Source organism: Mesoplodon mirus (genome assembly GCF_964341445.2).
Source record: "Mesoplodon mirus genome assembly, chromosome: 18".
Classification (NCBI taxonomy): domain Eukaryota; kingdom Metazoa; phylum Chordata; class Mammalia; order Artiodactyla; family Ziphiidae; genus Mesoplodon; species Mesoplodon mirus.
The window spans coordinates 6,741,628-6,763,339 of record NC_138994.1 but is presented as its reverse complement, the minus strand read 5'-3'; the positions used below and the strand labels follow the sequence as shown (position 1 = coordinate 6,763,339).

Genomic DNA, 21,712 nt, shown 5'->3' with positions numbered 1-21,712 from the left:
GGAACTCCTTTGGGAATGAGAATCCCCTAGTTCCTATTTCCATGCCCAGATTCCATGGAAACCTTGGCCTCTGGGGGTGGGCAAGGGGAAGCAGGTGGGTGAAGTTTAGGGGACCAGAGAGCAGGTGGGGGAGGCCTGGAGAAACTTCAAGGAACTTATCTAAGTGTCTTTCCTTTGCCGTGGAGAAAAATGACTTGAAATGCCTCTAGAGAAGAGTGTGGCTAATTGGCATGTAAGTTGGGGGTTAAAGAGCGGAAGGAAGAATCTGATTGTTTTTTTAAGTTACTGAGAAAGTGAGAATGTCACTTTGGGCCGAGAGAAATAATTTTTTTCTGGGGTGTGTCTTTCTACTACAGACCATAGTGGGCCGCTGAGACTTGCAAAAAAAGGTTTCTTTTAATCCACCTTCCTTTTTGCAAGCAGCAGTAGAAGGGCCTTTAAATCAAATGCAATCAGCAAACTTGTCTCTTGCGCTTATTCCCACTTCACTCCCTGGAATTTGGCACTTGATGGATTCTGGATATGACTTAAGTCTTTTTCCAAATCCAAGACTTGGGGAATTTTGTTAACAGTGCAATAAAATAACTTCATAGTGTTACAGGAGAAACATTAAAGAAATTGTGTGTGTGCTGCTCTCTTTCCTTTAAAAAAAAATACAGACAATGTTTCTTTAAAAGACTCCATCTGCAAATCCCATTAGATGTGCATATAAGGTTTCTGATGATTAATAGTTGCCTGCTCGGGTTTTGGTTGGAGGGGATCGTGTGTGTGCTGGTTAACCCCTCCCTCTCCTCTCTCACATTTCACTTCAGAAATCTGTCACTCTCTCCCCACCGCAGGATTTAAAAGTGTGTCTCAGCAGCCCTGGACCAGCTCTTTGCAGGCATTTGCTGCGGGCTCCAAGACAAGCACTCATCAGCTGGTGCGTCTGGGCTGGGACAGTGAAAATGTTTAGTGTCATCGGCGACAAATACACGTACAGGGGACCCCACTAGGCAGGTTGGTGTGTCGGAGGGGCGGACCAGGAAGCCAGGAACGAAGTCCAACATAGGTGCGGGCACACGTATGTGTGGCCAGACACATGTGTGCGTAGCTGAAAGGAACAACTTTAGCTTTGGTTTTTGTTTTGGTTCCTGGGGTGAATTTTCTGTTGAACCTTTTTCCCTCCTGTTAAAAAAAAAAATTTTTTTTTTGCATTTTTAACACTTTGAATATAAAAAGTGTAAGACTCCAGCCTTTGAAAGGACTGAGGCGTGCATCAGACAGCAGATGGATCCAGTGGCCAGCAGCTGCATGAGGGGCCCCCATCCCCCAGCCCCGGTCTGGGGCTGCCTTCGAAACCCTCACTCAGAAGGCAGTGGGGCCTCAGGCCTCCCCCACTACCCGCCAACCCCGTTCTCCTTCCACCAGAAACCAGACTTCCCAGCGACAGCAACGGCAGCGTACCCTGACTTCTCGGCCTCCTGCCTGGCGGCCACCCCACACAGCCTACCCCGGGAGGAGCGCGGCTTCACTGAGCAGCACCCCGCCTTCCCACAACCCCCTGACTGGCACTTCCCTGTCTCGGAGGCCCGGCATAGGCTCAACCCAGGCCCAGTAGGGGGCTCCAAGGAGATGGGGGCCAGCAGCCCAGGCCTGGTGGACACCACGGGAGGCCCAGGTGAGGACTACGAGGTCCTTGGGAGCACTGCCAATGGGACGGAGAAGAAGTCAACCAGGCGGAAAAAGGAGAGTTCAGGTAAGTGGCTGAGGAACAGCTGACCGTTCCTTTGCTGTGTGACCTTGAGAAGGTTGCTTGCCCTCTCTGAGCCTAGGTATCCTGACCATGAATGCGGAACAATATGATATAATCTACTCAAAGGCAGGAGACTTAGAACAGTTACCTTTGGGGTTGCTTCTACTCAGAGTTCTAGGATTCTCTGGTGATGGGGGCTATGTCTGTGTCCTCAGCTCTCCTGGGCCCTGGGAAGGATGTGCTGGCAAGAGAACGAAACCGAATCCACAAAGATTTGAAGGACATGTGGGCCGGAGCCTCTGGGTACAGGCTGGCAAGGGCTGGAGAGGGGCTTTCCTGAGCCACGCTGCCTCTGGGTCACGCTTCTCCCCACCATGCCCCAGCCAGGTCCAAATGGTCCCAGAGCCCCAGGGCTTGCTCCCCAGGGAAGTCAGCTGAGACCAAGGCTCGGAGGGCTAGGACCAAGGCTGGGACCCCGGGCAGTCAAGTAGAACCAGGACTCCGTGTCTCCAGGAGTCTAGAGGGAGAGAAACAGACATAGCACAGGGACGCAAGAGGCAGGCAGTAAGATTTGGGGCAGACTGCCCATGAGGTATTGCCCTCTGCAGCTGGGCTGTGCCCAGGCCAAGGGGCAGCTCAGCATGCTAAGGTCTGGGTGACCCCCCCCCACAAAAGGCCACTTCTCTGAGGAGCCCTCCTGAGGGATTGCCAGTCTTGGAGAAAGTCAGGGAGGCAGGCAGCAAAAGGCAAGCACTGGACCTCAGAATGCAGGTAAAGCCCTGCTCGGCGTTGGAGCAGCAGAGGCCAGATGATGGAGCCGACCTGCTTGTTCAGATCCCAGCTAAAGTCCATCTCCTCCTGGTTGGGAGGACCTGTTGTTTCCTCATTTCCCTGTGGGACCGCTCCCCCACCCCAGCCTCTCTCACTGCCCATTAACCTTTTGTCTGGTTCCCCGTCCCCACCTTGCTTGGAACAAGACAGTGCCCTTGCCTCCTGCCCCCACTGCCCCACTACGTCCTCCTGACGGCCGCCCTTGGGGCACATCTGTCTGTCTGAACCTACAGAAGACCTTACATGGGGCTAACAAGGGGCAGGCAGCAAATGAGAGGACCGACTAACCAACGAGAACACTCTCTGCTTTGCTTTACGAAGCACTTTCAAAGTAGCACAGATTTCCCGAGCTTCTTTTTTTTTGCCAAGCATTGGCAGAGGTCCTGGGACTGCAGGGATGAATAAGGTGGTCTCACCCCCAAAGAGTTCAGACTGAGAGGGAGGAGAAGCCAGCAGATACCTGTCCGGCAGTGGATGTGCTGTGATCTAGGGGGTTCGAGGTGCTGCAGGAAACATACAATAACTCTTTTGAGTCCCACAAGTTTTCGAGTTTGGTACAGCAGGTCTTGTCAGTGACTTGATTCTTTACATGTGGAAAAGGAGAGACTGAAAAGTCTGAGGGGATCTCTGCTAGCATGGAGTCAAAACAGAGTGACCCACTCATCTCGACGTACTCAGGACTTTTCTGGTTTTAGCATTGAAAGTCCAGTGTCCCCGGGACAGTTGGTCACCCTAGAAGAAAGCTCAAACCCCAGACTTCAGACCCCGAATCCCACACCCTTCAGTAGATTTCAAGCAGAATCCTCATTTTGAAATATCTGGTCTCCATGCTTAAAGAAGCCCCTCATTGTGCTCACAGTGGATGGTAAAAACCACAGCCTTCCTGGCTGCTAAATAGAAGGGCCCTTTAAATCCCCAGCCAGTTCAACCCTGAACTATTCCTAAGCCTGGATGGAGATTTGCAGAGAATGGGGCACTTTCTGCTTCTCCTCTCCAGTGAGCTGTCAGCCACTTGGCTCTGCGCCTAGTTGAAGAGCTCTCCCCTCCTTGGCGCCTGCCACTGTGGCTCCTCCATCTCTGCCCACATCCACCTTGGCTGCATCCAGCCACTTTCCAGGGAACTGAGAGCCCAGAGCATTGGGAAGGCATGGGCAAAGCCAAGGGCTGGGCTTCAGCAAGCTCATTCCATGTTTCAGCAAGACCCAAGTGCACCATCTTTCCTTTTGGCGAGTGGCCCATGGATGGCGCTGCTCACTTGCCAAGCAGCTGGCCACCCCAGAGCACCCTCTTCATAGGGTTACCCCAGAGCACCCTCTTCATAGGGTCAGCCTCTGGTGGGGGGAGGTTCCCACCCAGGAGGGAGCCTGGGTTCTTCCTCGAGGTTCCCTCAGAAGCAGCAGTCGCACAAAACGGGGCACAGCAAGCTGACTCTCATTCATTCTCTGGGGTTCCAGACCCTCTCTGGTCAGCATGGAAACCTTTATTGCATGGCTGCTTGCATCTTCCTTCAGAATTTAACTGAAGGGGAAGGAGGCAGGAAAGATCAGTTTTGTAAGAGCCTAAAGAAAAGGGAAAGCGATGGACAAGGCTCACAACCAACTCCGAGAGTCTGGAGTTCAGTTCACAAGAGACAAACCCGCAAAGACCCCCGCCCCACCCTACCAATCCTAAGCCACTGGTTGGATTCTCTATTTTAAATTTTGACATTCTGCTCGTTGTGGATTTTTGTATTAATTTTGATTTTTTAAAACTTTGCATTAAAATATTCTTTCTCTTGATTACTGAGGTTTTGGACACCCCTTGCATTTTGCACTCGTCGTGTCTCACGCACCTCACCCTGGCCCCTACTAAGCCATCTCTGGAAGGTTAACCAGCATTGCTCAGAAGTGTGTTTTCCATTGTGCTTCACAATCAGGCAGTCAGGTTGCAGGGTCGGCACTGCCACTTTTGGCTGCTTGACTTTGGGAAAGGTCTTAAATTCTTGGAGCCCCTGTTTCCCCAGCTGTAAAATGGGACCATAACAAAATCACTCTCGATATGGAGTCACTGTGAAGGTTAAATTCTGTGACCTGTGAGATTAACACTGTGCCTGGCACATGAGTTCGATAAATAGCAGCTATGAATGGTATTAGGCCCATATTTCCAGATCCAGTCTTCAGAACATAGAATCTGATAAATAGCCCTATGTTATGGGGGACAGTGGAATTGAATATTTCAAATACGCTGTCTCAGAAACTCCTGAGTCTGGGGTATAAGATGTGGGAATTTCTCGCAATCTTTGCTGGTCCTGAAATCCAGTTGCCATTAATTAGGAGCCTGGAGCGCAGAGATCTGCCAGAGAGGCTGGGGTAGGGGGTGAGTCATGCCTGGTAAACGTGTCCCATACTGGCTGGCCTGGCCAGGGGGGTCCGGTAACAGAAAGTTACTGAAAGTTTGTTTCAAAAGGAACGTTCTCTGCTCTCTCCTCTTCTTCCTCTGCCAGTCCCAGCTGCTCCCCCATCACTCCCCATTATTGGAAGTGGAGCTGACTTGCTCAAGGAAATGCTCAGGAAAGCAGGGGTCCTCGGCTCCTACCCTGAGACTTTCTGTTGGTCCACAGCACAAAACTGATTTAGGAGACAGCTGTGATATTAACTCATCCCAACGACTCCCGCCCTGGGGCCAGGCGATGTTAAAGACCCCTGCTGGCAAGGACAGCTGCAAGGCCACTCTTGTTTGCCCCCAATCTGTCGTTGCTACCGTGGTCGTCTTTAATTTATGGAAATGAAGGATTTCGCGGTGATTTCCTGACGGGGTTCAAGGGAAGGTCGCGCGTGATCAGCCCGGCTACAGGTGAATCTGATCGCCCGCCTGGGAGAGTCGCGGTGGCCCGGATCAGCTCAGCGCCCCTCGCCGACACTCTGACACACTCACTCTGCCTTCATCACACTCGCTTTGCCCCATCCTCCTGCAGCTCCAACACGCGTGCCTCCCAGGGCTCCTCCTTCCCCGATTTCTCCCCTGCAAGATCTGATGTCCACCTCCCCCTGCGCAGCTTACGCGCACTCTCAATTTCCCCTGAGGTTGAAAAATCCTCCACAGACTGGCCTCTTTCCCTGCTTATTTCCCGCTACAGGCCACCCCTCCCACCTCCATCTCCACTCACCTTGCCACGAAACCGTACCAGTTTACTTGCCTTGCAAAGGCACCCCACTGTTTCTCCCCATGCCCCCGCCCCCCCGCATTTGCTCAGTTCTTCGCCTTGCCTCAAACACCCTTCTCTTGCCGGGCTCTTCCGCCTACTTATTTTAACATCCAGCTTGAAAGCCACCTACTCCAAGGACCCTCCCTTTCTTTCCTTCCTTCCTTCCTTCCTTCCTTTATGACTCCGCTTGTACCTAGCATCATTTCAGTGAAAGTTACAGTTTAGAAGTTTCAAACTATAGGATCGCTAGAACCTGTGCTGATTTTATAAATACAGCTTATAACTTCATAAAGGAGCTCCCCTGAGACTTCTTACCTTTGAACATCTTGCATTTGAAATCTGCTTTTTTAAAAATTGTGGGGCTTCCCTGGTGGCGCAGTGGTTGAGAGTCCGCCTGCCGATGCAGGGGACACGGGTTCGTGCCCCAGTCCGGGAGGATCCCACATGCCGCGGAGCGGCTGGGCCCGTGAGCCATGGCCGCTGAGCCTACGCGTCCGGAGCCTGTGCTCCGCAACGGGAGAGGCCACAACAGTGAGAGGCCCGCGTACCGCAAAAAAAAAAATAAAATAAAATAAAAATAAAATAATAAAAATAAATAAAAATTGTGGTCAAGAACACAGAATGGAAGATTTACCATCATAACCATTTTTGAGTGTGCAGTTCGGAAGCAGTAACTATATGCATATATTGGTGTGCAACAATCTCTAGAACTTTTTCATCTTATAAAAGGAAAACTCTATATCCGTTGAAAAACAACTCCCCTTTACCCTCTCCCCACGGGCCCTGGCAACCAGCATTCTACCCTCCGGTTTCTAAAAATTTGACTACTTTAGATACCTCATGTAAGTGGAATCAAGCAGTATCTGTCTTTTTGTGACTGGTTTAGCTCACTTAGCACAATGCCCTCAAGGCTCATCCATGTTGTAACATATGATAGGATTTCTTTATTTTTTAAGGCTGAATAATATTCTATTGTATGTGTGTGCACATTTTCTTCATCCATTCCTCTGTCAGTGGACACTTGGGCTGCTTCCACCTCTTGGCTATTATGAATAATTCTGCAATGAACATGGGTGTGCAAATATCTCTTCGAGATCCTGCTTTGAATTCTTTTGGATATATACCCAGAAGTAGGACTGCTGTGTCAGGTGGTAATTCCATTCTCAATTTTTTGAGGAACCTCCATACTGTTTTCCATAGCAGCTGTACTATTTTACAATCCCACCACCAGTGCACAGAGTTCCAATTTCTCCTTTCTCCACATCCTTGCCAACACTTGTTATTTTCCGGTGGTTTTTTTTTGTTTGTTTGTTTGTTTTTAATGCAAATATTCCAGATTCACCTGTCCTTTAAACGCTCATTCATTCATGTATGCCTGCAATCACCATGAGCCTTTACCCACATTTGTTTATTTATTTATTTATTTTTGGCTGTGTTGGTTCTTCACTTCTGTGCGAGGGCTTTCTCTAGTTGTGGCAAGCGGGGGGTCACTCCTCATCACGGTGCGCTGGCCTCTCACTATCGAGGCCTCTTTTGTTGCTGGAGCACAGGCTCCAGACGCGCAGGCTCAGTAGCCGTGGCTCACGGGCCCAGCCGCTCCGCGGCATGTGGGATCCTCCCAGACCAGGGCCCGAACCCGTGTCCCCTGCATTAGCAGGCAGACTCTCAACCACTGCGCCACCACGGAAGCCCCCCCGGTGGTTTTTTGATAGTAGTCAATGCTAGCAGGTATGAGGTGATACTTCATTGTGGTTTTGATTTGTATTTCCCTAATGACTGGTGATGTTGAGCATCTTTTCATATACTTATTGGCCATTTGTATATCTTCTTTGCAGAAATGTCTATTCAAGTCCTCTGTCCAGGTTTAAATTGGACTGTTTGATTTTTGTTGTTGACTTGCAGGAGTTTTTTGTATATTCTGGATATTAATCCCTTATCAGACATATGGTCCACAAGTATTTTCTCCCATTCCTTAGGTTGCCTTTTTATTCTGCTGATCGTTTCCTTTGCTACACAGAAATGTTTAAGTTTGACGTAGTTTTGTCTATTTTTGCTTTTGTTGACTGTGCTTTCGGTGTCATATCCAAGAAATCATCACCAAATCCAAGGTCATGAAGCTTTTCCTCCATGTTTTCTTCTAGGAGTTTTCTAGTTTTAGGTCTTACATTTTTAGGTCTTTAATGCATTTTGAGTTAATTTTTACATATGTTGTAAGGTAAGGATCCAACTTTATTTGTTTGCCTGTGGAGATCCAGTTTTCCCAGCACCATTTGTTGAAGACTGTGCCTTCCCCACTGTGTAGCCTTGGCACATTTGTTGAAGATCATTTGACCATCTATGAGAGGGCTCACTTCTGGACTCTCTATTCTGTTCCATTGATCTAAGTGTCTGTTTTTGTGCCAGTACCATAATGATTTGATTACTGTATCTTTGTAATATGTTTTGAAATCAGGAAGCCTGAGGCCTCCAGCTTTTTCTTTCTCAAGATTGTTTTGGCTATCCAGGGTTCTTTGAGATCCCATGTGAATTTTTGGATGATTTTTTTTTCTATTCTTGCAAAAAAATGCCATTGGGATTTTGATAGGGATGGCATTGAACCTGAAGATCACTTTGGGTAGTATGGACATTTTAACAATATTAAGTCGTTCAATCCATGAACACAGGATGTCTTTCCATTTATTTGTGCCTTTAATTTCTTTCAGCAATGTTTTGTAATTTTCATTGTAAAAGTCTTTTGCCTCTTTAGTTCAGTTTATTCCTACGTATCTTATCCTTTTTGATGCTATTATAAATGGGATTATTTTCTTAATTTCCCTTTTGGATTGTTCATTGTTCATGTATAGAAACACAAATGATTTGTGCATGCTGATTCTGTAACCTGCGACCTTGCTGAATTTATTTATTAGTTCTAAGAGGCTTTTGTGGAATCTTCAGGGTTTTCCACATACAAGATTATTTCATCTATAAACAGAGATTACTTTACTTCTTCCTTTCTGATTTAGATGCCTTTTATTTCTTTTTCTTGCCTGAGTGCTCTGGCTAGGACTTTCAGTATTATATTGAATAGAAATGGTGAGAGTGGGCATCCTTTCCCTGGTTTCTGATATTAGAGGAAACTATTTCAGTTTTTCACCACTGAGTATGAGCCCATAGTTAGCTATGGGCTTTTCATATATGGCCTTTATTATATTGAGATAATTTCCTTCTACTCTTAGTTTGTTGAGTGTCCAAGAATCCATTCATGACCTCTCTCCCCTCACACATGGAGCATACCTTGCTGACATCTCCATCTCAGAATCAAACCACAGTTGGCCCGTATCCAGAGTTCTAGATGCATATAGCTGCCTTTTTCCTTAAAATTGAAGTGTCTAGAGGGTTGGAATGCTATCTGATTCACCTGTGCAGTCTCCCTAGCACCTATTTGTACACAGGAGAAGCTCATTCAATGTCTGGCCAATAGCCTCTAGTGCAGCCCGGCATTCACTCATTCATTTTCTCACTTTCTCTCTGAGAGTGGCTCCACCGCCTGGCATGAGGGTTTTCACCATGTGTGATGTGCTTCTGTAAAATGCATCAGGAGTTTTACAGTCTCACTCACAAAAAAGTGTGCAGAGAGCCAGACTTCAGTCATAAAACCAGCCCAGGGTCAGGGTGAGTGCTGGGTCAGAAAGATGTGTAAATATCCACATGCAGGCTGGACTTGCAGGAATCCGCTACAGGGTACTGGGGTTGCATCCCAAGTACTCCCATGGCTTGGAGCTGCTGTGGCTGAGCAACAAAGGGGACCCACCACAGCCAGGCAGTTAGGGGGGCTCACAGCTGGGCAACGAGAGGGCCCAGCTGCCACATGGACAAGTGACTGTGCTCTCCAGTCTAGAGGAAATGGCACCTTTTTCTGATTTGCAGAGCCGTCCCTATGGCCTTGCATCAGCCTTGCCAAGCACCCCCCAGTGGCCTTGCTCCCTCTCTCTCCTCAGTGTTAAGCACGGCTATGGGGAGTTGGGGGCGTCTTAGTTTGCTTGGGCCGCCAAAACAAATAGCTCAGACTGGGTAGCTTAAACAACAGACATTTATTTTCCCCCAGTTCTGGAAGCTGGAAGTCAAAGATCAAGATGCTAGCAGGTTTGGTTTCTGCCGAGGCTTCTCTCTTTGGCTGGCAGACAGCCGCCTTTTTGTCGTGTCTTCACATGGCCTTTCCTCTGTGCGTGCACATCCCTGGTGGCTCTCTGTGTGTCCTAATCTCTTCTTATGCAGACACTAGTCAGATTGGATTAGGGCTCACCCTAACTGCCTCATTTTAATTTAATCCCCTCTTGAAAGACCCTATCTCAAAATACAGTCACATTCAGAAGTACTGGGGGTTAGAATTTCAACATATTAATTGGTGGGGGGACACAGTTCAGCCCATAAACAGAGGGTACAGGGACAAAGTTCTAGCAGCGGGACAAATGCTCCAGTCCCGGGTCCACTGGCCACTAGAGTTTGTCCATTCAGACAGAGCGTTGCTTCTGGCCACAAGCAGATCCCCACATTCTTATCTTACACCCATCAAGAGAGAAAAAAAAAAGTGGAGACTGTTTTACGAATGAATCTCTAACAAAGCAGGCTGTTGAACAGAGGAAGAAGGAAAGGAGGTAATAACAAAATAAATGGACAACCTCAGTGAGTGTCGCCTGGGTCACAAACGTGACACCGAGTATCAGGCTGAGTGATCTCAAATCCACACTCACCCCTTTCTGAGGGGCAGGACTCGAGGCCCCTGCAGACCCCTGGGGCCAGCTTCCCCAGTGCCCACTCCATTCATGGAATCAGGGTGCCCTGGCCTCTGGCCAGGATTCCTCTTGCAGTCCCCACCCCCATTCCAGCCTCTTCTGTGTCATGTTTTCCTTGAACTCAGTGGTGGAGGAGCAGTGTGAGCAGTGGGCCCTGGGTCCTGAAGCCTACACTTCCTTCGGTGACAGCTGAGGGTGACATCTGGAACTGATAAACACAAACAAAACCCAGCGCTGCTCACGCCTGCCCCAACCGTCTCAGAAACTTGCTGCTGTTCCAGCCTCTCGTTTCCACCGCCCCCGTACCCCTCCACTTCTCTGCTCCCCTCTTCCATGGTCCCCACACCCCATCTCCTCACCCAGTCCATTCCACTCTCCCTCATCACTGTCCACCCTCACCCACCCCCCGCCACCTGGGACTCTCAGCAAAGACGACTCTAGCCCCAGGTATTCCCCTCCCTGAATCCCCCAGCCCCACTGCTGGGCTCCTCAAAGAGGCTGGGAGCCTCACCAGATCTCTTCAGGCCCCCATGGGAGACAGAAAGGGCCCGGACATTGAGGTGGGTCGGGGCCCAGAGAGAAAGTCAAGCCAGTCCCAGGAAGCCAGGGAGGTCTGGATGCAAACGCCCATCTGGTCTTGGGACTGGCTCCATCCAGGTCTTGTCTATTTTCAGGGCTTTGACTCCTCCCTTTGAAGTTGAAAGTATCAAAACTAACGAGCACCTTAAAGGTCTGGTCTGTAGCTCAGGAAGCTGTAGACCCCATTTTCAGAGGATTTGCCAAGGGGAGTCCCAGGGAGGCAGACCTGGACCCAGACCCAGACGCCATCCCTGGAGCGATCACAGCTCCATACTCATCACCCCTGCAGAGCAGTGTGACGTAGCCTGAACTGGTCCCAGGGGACTTCTGGCAAGCCATTTAGTCTCTGGGTCTTCATTTCCTCATCTGTTCCATGGGCTAATGTGTACCTTACCTACCTCACAGGATAATTAAGAGGATCCAGTAGGAAGCAGCCTAACAGTCAGGAAATAGCTTCCTATAAAGGAAATCTGGGTTCTCAGCCCAATTCTGCTGCTAACTTGCTGTGTGTCTTTAGGCAAGTTTCTTACCTTCTCTAGGCTCACCTGTAAGATGTAAAGGCCACATCAGATCATCTCTTAAGTCCCCTTCCAGGTCTACTATTCTATGATTCTGTAGTACAGAGGAAAGCCCAAAAGAAGTTTATCTCTGGGGGAAAGAAATCCATTGTCAATTGTCAACTGCAAAGAGCTACTTGAATGTGGGACTTGTGGCTGTCTATCTGGTCCTGGATAGAAATTTATGTTAACTGGCTGTGAGAGTTGGGGAGTAGGAATACAGGACTCCAAAAAGGCACGTTCCCCAAGGTCTATCTGAACCTCCCCGTAGTTCCGATAAAGCTGTCTGCTAACTTTAAGAAGGTCTGCCAAACGTGACAGCTATTTATGAAATAATTTACCTCGGATGGTGTAAAAGCTCATGGTGGAAACCGCAATCACACACACATCCTGTTTGCATTTCTCTGGGCGCTCTGGACCATTCCATCATGGCCCTGCTCCCTCTGAGGGTGTGCAGAGGGTGGGGCGGGGCCAGGGGGCTCCTCCTTAACCACAGAGGCAGCCAGCTGAGAACCGGCCTCCTCCCTCTGCAGTCCTGGAAGAGGCACCCGCTGGCCCTGAGGAAGAATCAGGACCAGGAGGACTGACGTGGATCGTCACGCTGATCAGTTCTAGTTACTGTGCCTGGAAGCAATAGAGACACAGATTCAAGTACAAATGTGCAAAAGTAGTGGAGAAGGGAAAACAGTTAAAAGGCCAGACATTGAAAAGGCATCCCTTTCACACAGCTCTGGAGACGCGGTACCTTGAGATGCACTGTGTTTTATCTCTGCCTGTGTCATCTCTCCAACATCATCTCCAGTAGAACCTCTTCTGATGGTTCTCCAAAAGGAGCCTCAGCTGTGTGCCAGGCACTGTGCTGTTAACACACATTACCCATCTCGTTTTACCTTCTCAGACGCCTTCTGATCACAGTGGGTGAGGCTACTGTGTTTTACAAATGAGGAAACTGAAGCTCAGAGAACTTAAGGGACTTGCCCAAGGTCAGAGAGCCCTTTCTTGGAGCCAGCTGACGCTCAGGCTCTCCAACAGGTCCTCAGAAATCTCTGCAAACACAACTCCCTTCCACGCAGCTCCAGGCTTGGGGAGCTGTGCATGTCAGAGGGAGAGAGAAATTCCCAGCATAGCCCTGATCGTTGGGCTGAGGACCTTGGGAAGGCTGCGGAGGGCCTTGGGACAGAATACACAACACGTAGTTCCTTCCTTCTGACTGAAGGGTGTAACCTGGGGCCAAGACAAGAATCCTTGAAACTGGAAAGGACCTCAGATTCCAGGCCGGGGTTTCTCAACAGAAGAGGGAGTAGGGAGAGAAGATAGTGCCAGGGTGGCGTATTGGAAAAGAACTCTGACTACAGCTCGCCCAGGGAAGAAGGCCCAGCCCAATCCCATACTTCTACCCGTGGGGAAACTTAGGCCAGAGAGGGGAGGGAGGCTCCCCAACAAAGGGATCAAACCATCTTGGGGGTAGTATGCATAGGACCTGTGCATGTGAGCCAGCAGGATGGACACTCCCTGGCCAGAAACGGTAGAAAAGTACTTATCATTTTTCTTTGTCTTTTCCTATCTTGATGAAAATGTTACAGTTTTTTATACTATTGCAGAACAAAGAGAACCATAACTTCCACTTTCGTTTTCATAGCTAACTTGCCATACTTCTGGCTCCTTTGTCATTTCTTTTTTTTTTTTTTTTTGCGGTACGCGGACCTCTCACTGTTGTGGCCTCTCCCGTTGCGGAGCACAGGCTCCGGACGCACAGGCTCAGCGGCCGTGGCTCACGGGCCCAGCTGCTCCGCGGCATGCAGGATCTTCCCGGACCGGGGCACGAACCCGTGTCCCCTGCATCAGCAGGCGGACTCTCAACCACTGTGCCACCAGGGAAGCCCTGTCATTTCTAACAGTGATGAAAGCTCTTACCCCTCTGGGAAGCTGATGAGGGACAAGGGTTCTCCCAGTGCCAGATGCCACCCCCTTTAGTGGGTGTTGCCCCGAGGTTCACACATGGGCTCAGACACTCAGTTCCCAGCCCAGGCTCCTTCTTTCCCATCCTGAGGCCCCAGTGCCTAAATCAGGATACTAAGAGGAGAGAGGAGAGTGGATAGGGAGGGGTTTGGCCTGGTTGACAATAGTCAGCTGCCCCCATAACCAGTCCAAGACCAGCTCCAAAGGTCTCCTCCCTTTATCTCCCTTCTTCTCTCTAGGAAGGATTATGTGCAGAACTCTGTGTGTGGGGGGGGCGGTATTTGGGGGGTTTCCACAGGGGACCTGTGCACACCTCAGCAGGCCTGGGAGAAGGGGAGGGTGGGTGTGGTCATCAACCCAGGGCCCCCAGGAGCCCTGGAGGTGGAGATGAGCAGAGCTGCGATGGTCCAGGTCCAGCCGCCAGCCAGCCGACGCAAGATGGAGAACCTGACGCCAGGGTTGATGGCCAAGGCTCTAGTCAGGTGGATCTGGATTCGAATCTCGATTCTGCCGCCCAAAAGCTGCCTGGCACACTGGGCAAGTTCCCGGGCCTCTCTGAGGCTGCTTCTGCCTCTATCTACTGAGAAGGATTTAGCAAACATTTAGCAAGAACCTCCTAAGTGCCAGGTACAGTAGCAAGTGAGAAAAAGCAGTTACCTCCCTGGGGAGAGAGCACTATTAATCAAATTATCACACAAATCCACATGACAAAGCTAAAGGGATAATAATACTACCTACTCCTACGTGTGGTGTATGGGGAGGATTAAAGCAGTGACTGCATCTTTGCACGTGGAAGCCTTTAAGAAACGGTAGCTATTACCCCAGCCCCTCAGATGGCATCTCAAGGAATTGAAGAATCGGAAGAATACTTTATATTTGTCCAGAGCTTTAGAGTTTTAAAAGCATTTTCCACACACAGCAGCTTGTCCTAACTTCCCAAAACCTCTGGGAGGTAGATTTTTGGATGAGAAGCCCAGAGAGGTTAAACGACTTCCTCAGAGGCTCCAGCAAGAAGATCCAGGATTCAAACCTCGGGGCAAGTCCTCTGGGTTCGACACCCCCGATGCTGCGAAAGGGAAGGGCTGGGAAATACTGAGCCCCTGGACAGGAGCGGATGGGAAACAATCCAGGTTTCCCAGCCTCGCTCTGGGCGCGCAGGCGAGGATGTGCTCCGGAATGGGCGTCCCTCCGCGGCGTGACCGTGACCGCCCCTCCCTCCCGGGCTCGCGCCAGCCAAGGCTGAAGACTCCTGGGGGACCCCAGCCAGGCGGCGCGTCCTTCCCCGCCAGCCCCGGCTCCGCTTCCGGAGGGGTCTGGGCAGACAGCCCGGCAGGAGAACTCGCCCCCTTCCTTCCCGCCCCCGGGCGCGCCCGTCAGGCGGCCCACCCGGATCCGGAACGGGAGCCGAGCATCGGGGCTGCGGGGACCCCCGGCGGCGGCCCCTCCTCCGCCTCCTCTGCTTTCCGGGGGACGTCGGGAGGGGACGGGCGGCTACCCCTTCTATCCGGCTCCCGGAGGCGTGGCGCGGGGGCGGAGGATGCGCAGACAGAAATACAAGGGGGACTGCGTGGAAAGCGCTAGAAAGAACCGGCGGGCTGACGTTCCCATTGGGAACGTGGGGTGGACGAGGGGGCTCCACATCCCCGTCCCGCTCGGCAATCTGGTCGCTTGACCGGGTTCCCTGTCTGTACAACAAGGGCAATGAAGTGAAAGACTTCTAACTTTTAAGAGTCCTGCGTAAAACGTGCTTCCTGGAGCCCTTCCCCGGCCACGTGGCACGCGTTGGTAGTTCATTGTGTAGGTGTGTCAGTCTCCGTCCTGTGCGCTTCTCCACCCACCACCGCCCCTTCCCCTGTTCAGATCACGATACAGTCCTTTCTGGGTGCACAGCACTTTACAGTTTGTAAAGCCTTCCTACATATATTTCACTGGAACACCGTGTGAGTCAAACTGCCTGAGTTGGATTCCTGAACTGGATGAACTTGGACAACTTGCTTCACTTCTCTGTGCTTAGTTTTATGGTCTATAAAATGAGTCTCATCCTAGAACTCGCCGGGCTGAATTACTGTGAGGATTAAGTGGCTGATGCATGTAAGGTGCTTGATTCCTGTACCCCTGTTACCAGCTATGGTTGAGCCCCTGCCCTGTCGAACTCAGAGCCTCCTTCATAAATGAACTTTCCAGACCTGGCCCCTCCTGGTGTCAGAGCGTTGGGGGGGAGCGGGAGAAACTTAAGGCAGCACTTCTCAATTTACACGTGCACACACCTCCCCTGGGGATCTGGCTGAAATGCGGACTCTGATTCAGTAGGTCTGAGGATGGAGTGAGGTGGAGATCCTGCAAGTCTGACAGCTCCCTGGCCACACTACCGCTGCCACCAGGCACCCTCTGAGTAGCCAGGTCTTAGAGCAGAGGTTTGTAACCATGACCATGTGTCAGAATCATCTGGAAGGCTTGTTAAAACAGATCGCTGGGAACAAAACAAAACAAAACAAAACAAAACAGATTGCTGGGCCCCACTCCTGTAATTTCTGATTCAGCAGGTGTGCGGTGAGGCCCAAGGATCTGCATCTCTAACAAGTTCCTAGGCGATGTTTCTGTCGCTGAGAACAGAGAACCTCAGTTTTAGAGCATCCTGCCCCACAAACTTACAGCCACTGCTAATGTCAAGCTGTGGGTAGGTGGGGACTGAGGTGGGCTGGAGATCATTAAACAGCCAAGGGCAGCTTCTTGTGCTTTGGGAATTAAAAACAGTTGGCGGGGGAGGTGTGCCTGAGGTTGATATCCAAAAATCCTTCCAGTTCTCTGGGGGTAAAGACGCTAGAATGAATGATAGAGGGACACCGTGGGTTCTTTCTGAGCATCCTTTCAAAGTAAGAGTGACCGGGAAAGGCTGCCCCGCTGCTTGAGGACAAAAGAAAGGGAACCAAGGCCCTTGCGGCTCACTTCTTCCTGTTTGGGGCCCTCTCTCCCCAGACAACCAGGAGAACCGAGGGAAGCCAGAGGGCAGCAGCAAGGCCCGCAAGGAGCGGACGGCCTTCACCAAGGAGCAGCTGCGGGAGCTCGAGGCCGAGTTTGCTCATCACAACTACCTGACGCGGCTCCGGAGATACGAGATAGCTGTAAACCTGGACCTCTCCGAGCGGCAGGTGCCCCTCCTCTTCTGGCCGTCCCTCGCTTCCTGTGCTCTGTCATGCCCCTCTCTTCCCCCGCTTCTCCCAGAACCTTCTTCGTCTTCTCCCTCTGCCCCAGTCCAGTGGTCCTCAACTCTGGCTGTACCTGACAATCACCTGTGGAGATTCTAATAACACCAGTGTCTGGGCTCCACCCCTAGAGATTGTTTTCATTGGTCTGAGCTGAAGTCCAGGCATCAGAATTCATCAAAGGTCCCCGAGGTGATTCTCACATGCAACCAGGGTTGAAACCTCTGATCTGGTTATCCCCAGACTTGAGTGTGCAGTGGAATCATCCAGGCCCTGTTTAAAATGCAGCTTCTGGAGCTCCACAGAGCGATTTTCCAGTAATAATGAGTGGGACCAGGAATCTGCATTTCTAGTAAGTTCTCCAGGTGATTTGGATTTGCAGCTGGTTCCTGAACACACTCTGAGAAAAACTTCCTAGCCCTTTGTTTTGGGCTTTCTCTCAGAGCATTCCACCCATACCTGTGCTCTGATGTGGAATAAAATATTATTATTATTATTATTATTATTATTATTATTATTATTGATTGCAGCTTTCAGTTGAGAAAGCATCTGCCAAGGTGCTGGATTTAGAATCAGAGGACTTAGATTCAGATCCTTCCTGTACCCCTTCGTAGCCCTGAGACCTCTGGGACATGTCTTCTCCTAACCTCTCTTGGTCTCCATCTGTAAGGCAGTGTCATAACCCCACCCTGCAGGTTTACCTTCAGGTAAATGCTGAAGCTCAGATGAGAAAATGTCCAGACCAGAGCTATCTAAGCTGAAAAGTGCTTTATAAATGTGCCTAAGGGTGAGGCTTTTGATCCTGTGTTCCCAGATCCTTGGGTAATAGAAGCTAGAGGGAGAGGGTCTTGGCACAGGAGGGGAGGGGCTTGTGAAAGGGGGTGGGGCCAGTGTGACTTTTAGAACTGGTTCTTCTGTCAGGCTTTCTTTATCTGGAGACCTAAGACAAGCCTCTGGGCTGATTGGTGGGTCTTCCCTTTCAATTCCTGGAGCCTTTGGAGGTGTGGGGAGGGGCAAGCAGAATTTCGAGCTGGGGAGTCCCCAGAGCTGCACCCCAGGTAGCTTGAGCATCAATATGAGGAGGTGGTCACACCTGCCGTGAAGTGACCAGGCTCCTCTGTTTCCTTCATTAGGTCAAAGTGTGGTTCCAGAACCGAAGGATGAAGTGGAAGCGCGTGAAGGGGGGTCAGCCCATCTCCCCCCCTGGGCAGGACCCCGAGGATGGGGACTCTGCCGCCTCTCCAAGTTCAGAGTGAAATTCTCCAGGGAGAAAAAAAGGACTGAGGACAGAGCCCCGTACCAACTACCCCCACCCCAACCCTACCTTCACCTTCTCCCACCCACCCAGGGCAGCCTCTCCACACCTCGCAGTGACTCTTGGATAGGAAGCTGCCCAGGGTTCCTGGGAGCCTTGAAGTTTCCCAGAAAGCTCTGTCCAGCATTGCTCTGTCTTAGCGGCCCCTTCCCCAGGGCCTTTGCTTCTCACATTTCTCATGGAGTCAGTCATACAGCAGCCAGAATGGACCCTAGTGAATCCCGGGAATAGCTCCAGGGACACTGTTTCTCGGGGTCTCAGCTGCCACTCATGAACACAGATGCCCCCAAAGAAAGGAAAGGAGACACACACACCCTAGACCACCCTTCCTTTCTGGGCTCTATATCTGAGGCTTTGGGGGACCTCAAAGGTCCCAAAACCCGAGGGAAAATCAATGTGAGGAAGTTTGAGGTCAGAAACTTAGCTGCTACAAATCAGAAGCCATCCCTGGATCCAAATTTGCTGGTGAAATGGGCAAGTTCGTGAGCACTAGCTAGAAGCAGACCGTCAGCAGAACAGCCTGGTGTAGGTCTCTGTGGTCCCCACACAGGCCTTTCACGCTGGCTTGACTGGGTTATGAGAATGGACCCAGGACAGCACCTGCTTCTTCAAAATCAATTCAGGGATACACCCAGGACTGTTGAGCAGGACCCCCAGAACACCGGAACAGCTATTCCTTTTAAATCTATAATTTCTGGATTGAAAACCTATCCAGATATGCTCACATGATTGAGGTGAGGGCTGGACAGGGTCCCCTATATTCTAGGAATGAAGTGATCGCTTCATGAAGCGCTCATGAAGCGATTGAGGTAAAGGCTGCTGGGTGAGGACCTAGAAATGTGGAACCCTGGTATGAAAGTTTCTCCAGCTGCAATGTCCTGTGCTTTCAAAGAACTCTGACCGCAAATAAGGACCAAAAAAAAGTCCCCCTATCTCCGTGGGATGCATCTGAGGCCATCCAATGTGTTCCGCAAATGCTGTTATGACTGGAAAAGCTGCCACGTTTATGTGTGTGGACTGCCCAGATGCCCTGGGACTGTTGGCCAGACAACCTGGGGTGACTGACGCCTTGAGAGAGACCCCCTGCCTGCCTCAGTGCTCTGTGCCCCAGCACCAGCTGGTGTTGCAGAGGGAGGTCAGTAAGAGTTTGGAGCTCTTGTATGTAGATGTAATCATTCACGTGTACAAAAAAAAGAAAAAACCCCACCTCCCCATCCCCGAAAGGACAGACGCTGTGGAAAATGATTGCCAAGTGGCTGGTTAGAGCGTGTGTAATTTTTTCTAAAGCATACTTCATCTATTTTCTTTAGATTACATCAAGTTAACTGTGTAAGGTCAATTCACTTAGTAAGAAAACTCTTCGAGAAATAAAATCAATAAGAAAAAGCCAGGCTCCTGGCAGAGCTTTTTCCTGGCAGAGCTAAAAACCACAGCTCTGTGCGCAGTCCTCTGATGCTCATGTGATGATTGGCCAGACAAGGTCTAGAAGCAACGAAGAAATGGAAGAAATCCTCTGGACCAAGGTATCTCTTGGTTCCTCCAAAGGTGGCGGTGCAAATGTAATTGATGTAAAAGAAAAAAGAATCTTGTCTTCCTTGCAACTGTATAGTCTGCATTTCCCTTTGAAAAATTTTAGCTTTCAGTTTCTCTAACCCATGGCTTATCAAATAGACAATGTTCTGTAAACAAAAGGTGAACTCTTTTGTTAATAAAGGAATCTTGACCATAAACTAACCAACCCTAATTTTTAAATTCAAAGTTTGAAGATTTTTGTTTTTCAGGGTACAGCAATATACACCAACGGTAATAAAAAAAAAATGACACAAGAAAAAATGTCCTCAATTCTGTGTCTTTTTAATTAAAAGAGATTTGTCTCACCAAGATGTCAGCAATGGACAAAAGAGGACTGGCTAGAGAGGAGGGGAGGGAGGGACCTCGGAGAAGAGACCTGGCCAGGATTTGGCATTGAGGCAGTCTGGGCCTGGTGTTGGCGGTGACCAGAAATGACATCATCAGGATCTGGCAGAGGAAAGCAGACCCACAAAAATCAAGGTGCCAAAGGGAAGGTTCAGGTTCAAAGCCAAGCAGAGCAGACATCCTCAGGCACTCCAACACTCCCTCCTAACTCAATTCCTGTGGCTTCGGAGGACATCAACCTCTCTTGGTTTTCTTGTGTGTCTAGAATGTTCCTTCCCTGTCTCCCGAGCAGACTTAATCTCCCTTTCGCAATGCTTTTGCCCCCACTGCTGGTTCCCAAGTTTTCCACTTTCTGCCCACCACCCTCTTCTCCTCTTCTTGCCCTTCCCAGACAATCCCATCTACCTACATTTTTTTATTGTGGTAAAATATACCCAACATAAAATTTTAACCATTTTTAGGTGTACAGTTCTGTGGCATTAAGTACTTTCACATTGTTGTGCAACCACTGCCCCTATCCGTCTCCAGAACTTTTTCATCTTCCCAAACTGAACCGCAGAACCCATTAAATAATATCCCCACCTTCCATCTTCCTTCCATCCACCTACATTTATAAAGTGTTTACTCTGTGTCGGACACTGTTCTAAGCGCTTTACATGGGCGAACTAAGTTAATTCTCTTAACAATCCTAAGAGGCAGTACTGCTATTCCTGTCTTACAGATAAGGTAAGCAAAACAGAGAGAAGTTGAGTAAATCCCCAAGGTTTTATAGCCCATTAGTGGTTGTCATAGGTCATATGGTTGGGCCCAACTATTTTCTTTTCTCTCCACTAGATGAATACTGCCCCCTGACCATTGTCATATGCTGTACCTCCGCTGGGAGGAGTGTATGTCCCCACCTGGTTGACTTCAGACTTGTCCATGTGAACCTGCTTCGGCCAATAGAATGTGAGCAAAAGCACCAAGTGCCCTGTCTATGCAGGAGTTTTAGAGTCATCTCATGGCTCTGCCATTGCTCTTTTCCTTCCGCACAAGGCTGGGCTGAGACGGGGGTTCCACCATTACCCTGGGCTCCAGAATGAGAAAGACGTGGAGCAAAGCCAAAGCCAGCTCCCAGTTTTCGTCTATGTCAGTGAGGATATAAAAGTTCACTGTTGTAAGCCACTGGGATTTGGGGGTCATTTGTCACTGCTGCACCACTTTGTGGAAACTGACCACTCCAGTGATGACACTGGGATTTGCATCCCAGCATTCTGACACCAGACCAACATTCCCCTACCCCTGATGTGGGAGCTTCAAGTTTCATACTCTGCTGCCTACTGCCCTTTGCCACCTAAATGGCTATAGGCATGTCAAACGCAAAATATCTGAAGGGGAAACCTCCATTCCCCAGCTTAGGCTAGCCCCTCCGCCTGCATTCTGAATCATCTATTTTAGTTGGCGACACCACAAGCTACCCATTCACTCATGCTAGAAACCTCATTCACTCATACTAGAAACCTGGGACACATCCTTGATATTACCTAGCTGCTTTGCAGAACCAATCAGTTACCTGGTCCTGTTCATTTCACTTAACTCGTAGGTATCTCTCACACCCATGCATGCTTTGTCTTCCAACCACCATTGCCTCTGCTCAGGCTGTCAACATCTCACAGTTGAA

General features: G+C 49.9%; 1 protein-coding gene across 1 annotated transcript; it reads left to right on the top strand.

The window, feature by feature from the left end:
• Positions 1 to 1,213: 1,213 nt before the first annotated feature.
• On the top strand, positions 1,214 to 18,076 carry MEOX1 (mesenchyme homeobox 1; the record flags this gene model as incomplete). The annotated part of the gene is made up of 3 exons (XM_082604147.1): positions 1,214 to 1,738; positions 16,594 to 16,766; positions 17,954 to 18,076. The coding sequence occupies exons 1-3, from the start codon at positions 1,270 to 1,272 to the stop codon at positions 18,074 to 18,076; spliced, it is 765 nt and encodes a 254-aa protein (XP_082460273.1). The 5' UTR covers positions 1,214 to 1,269.
• Positions 18,077 to 21,712: the final 3,636 nt, after the last annotated feature.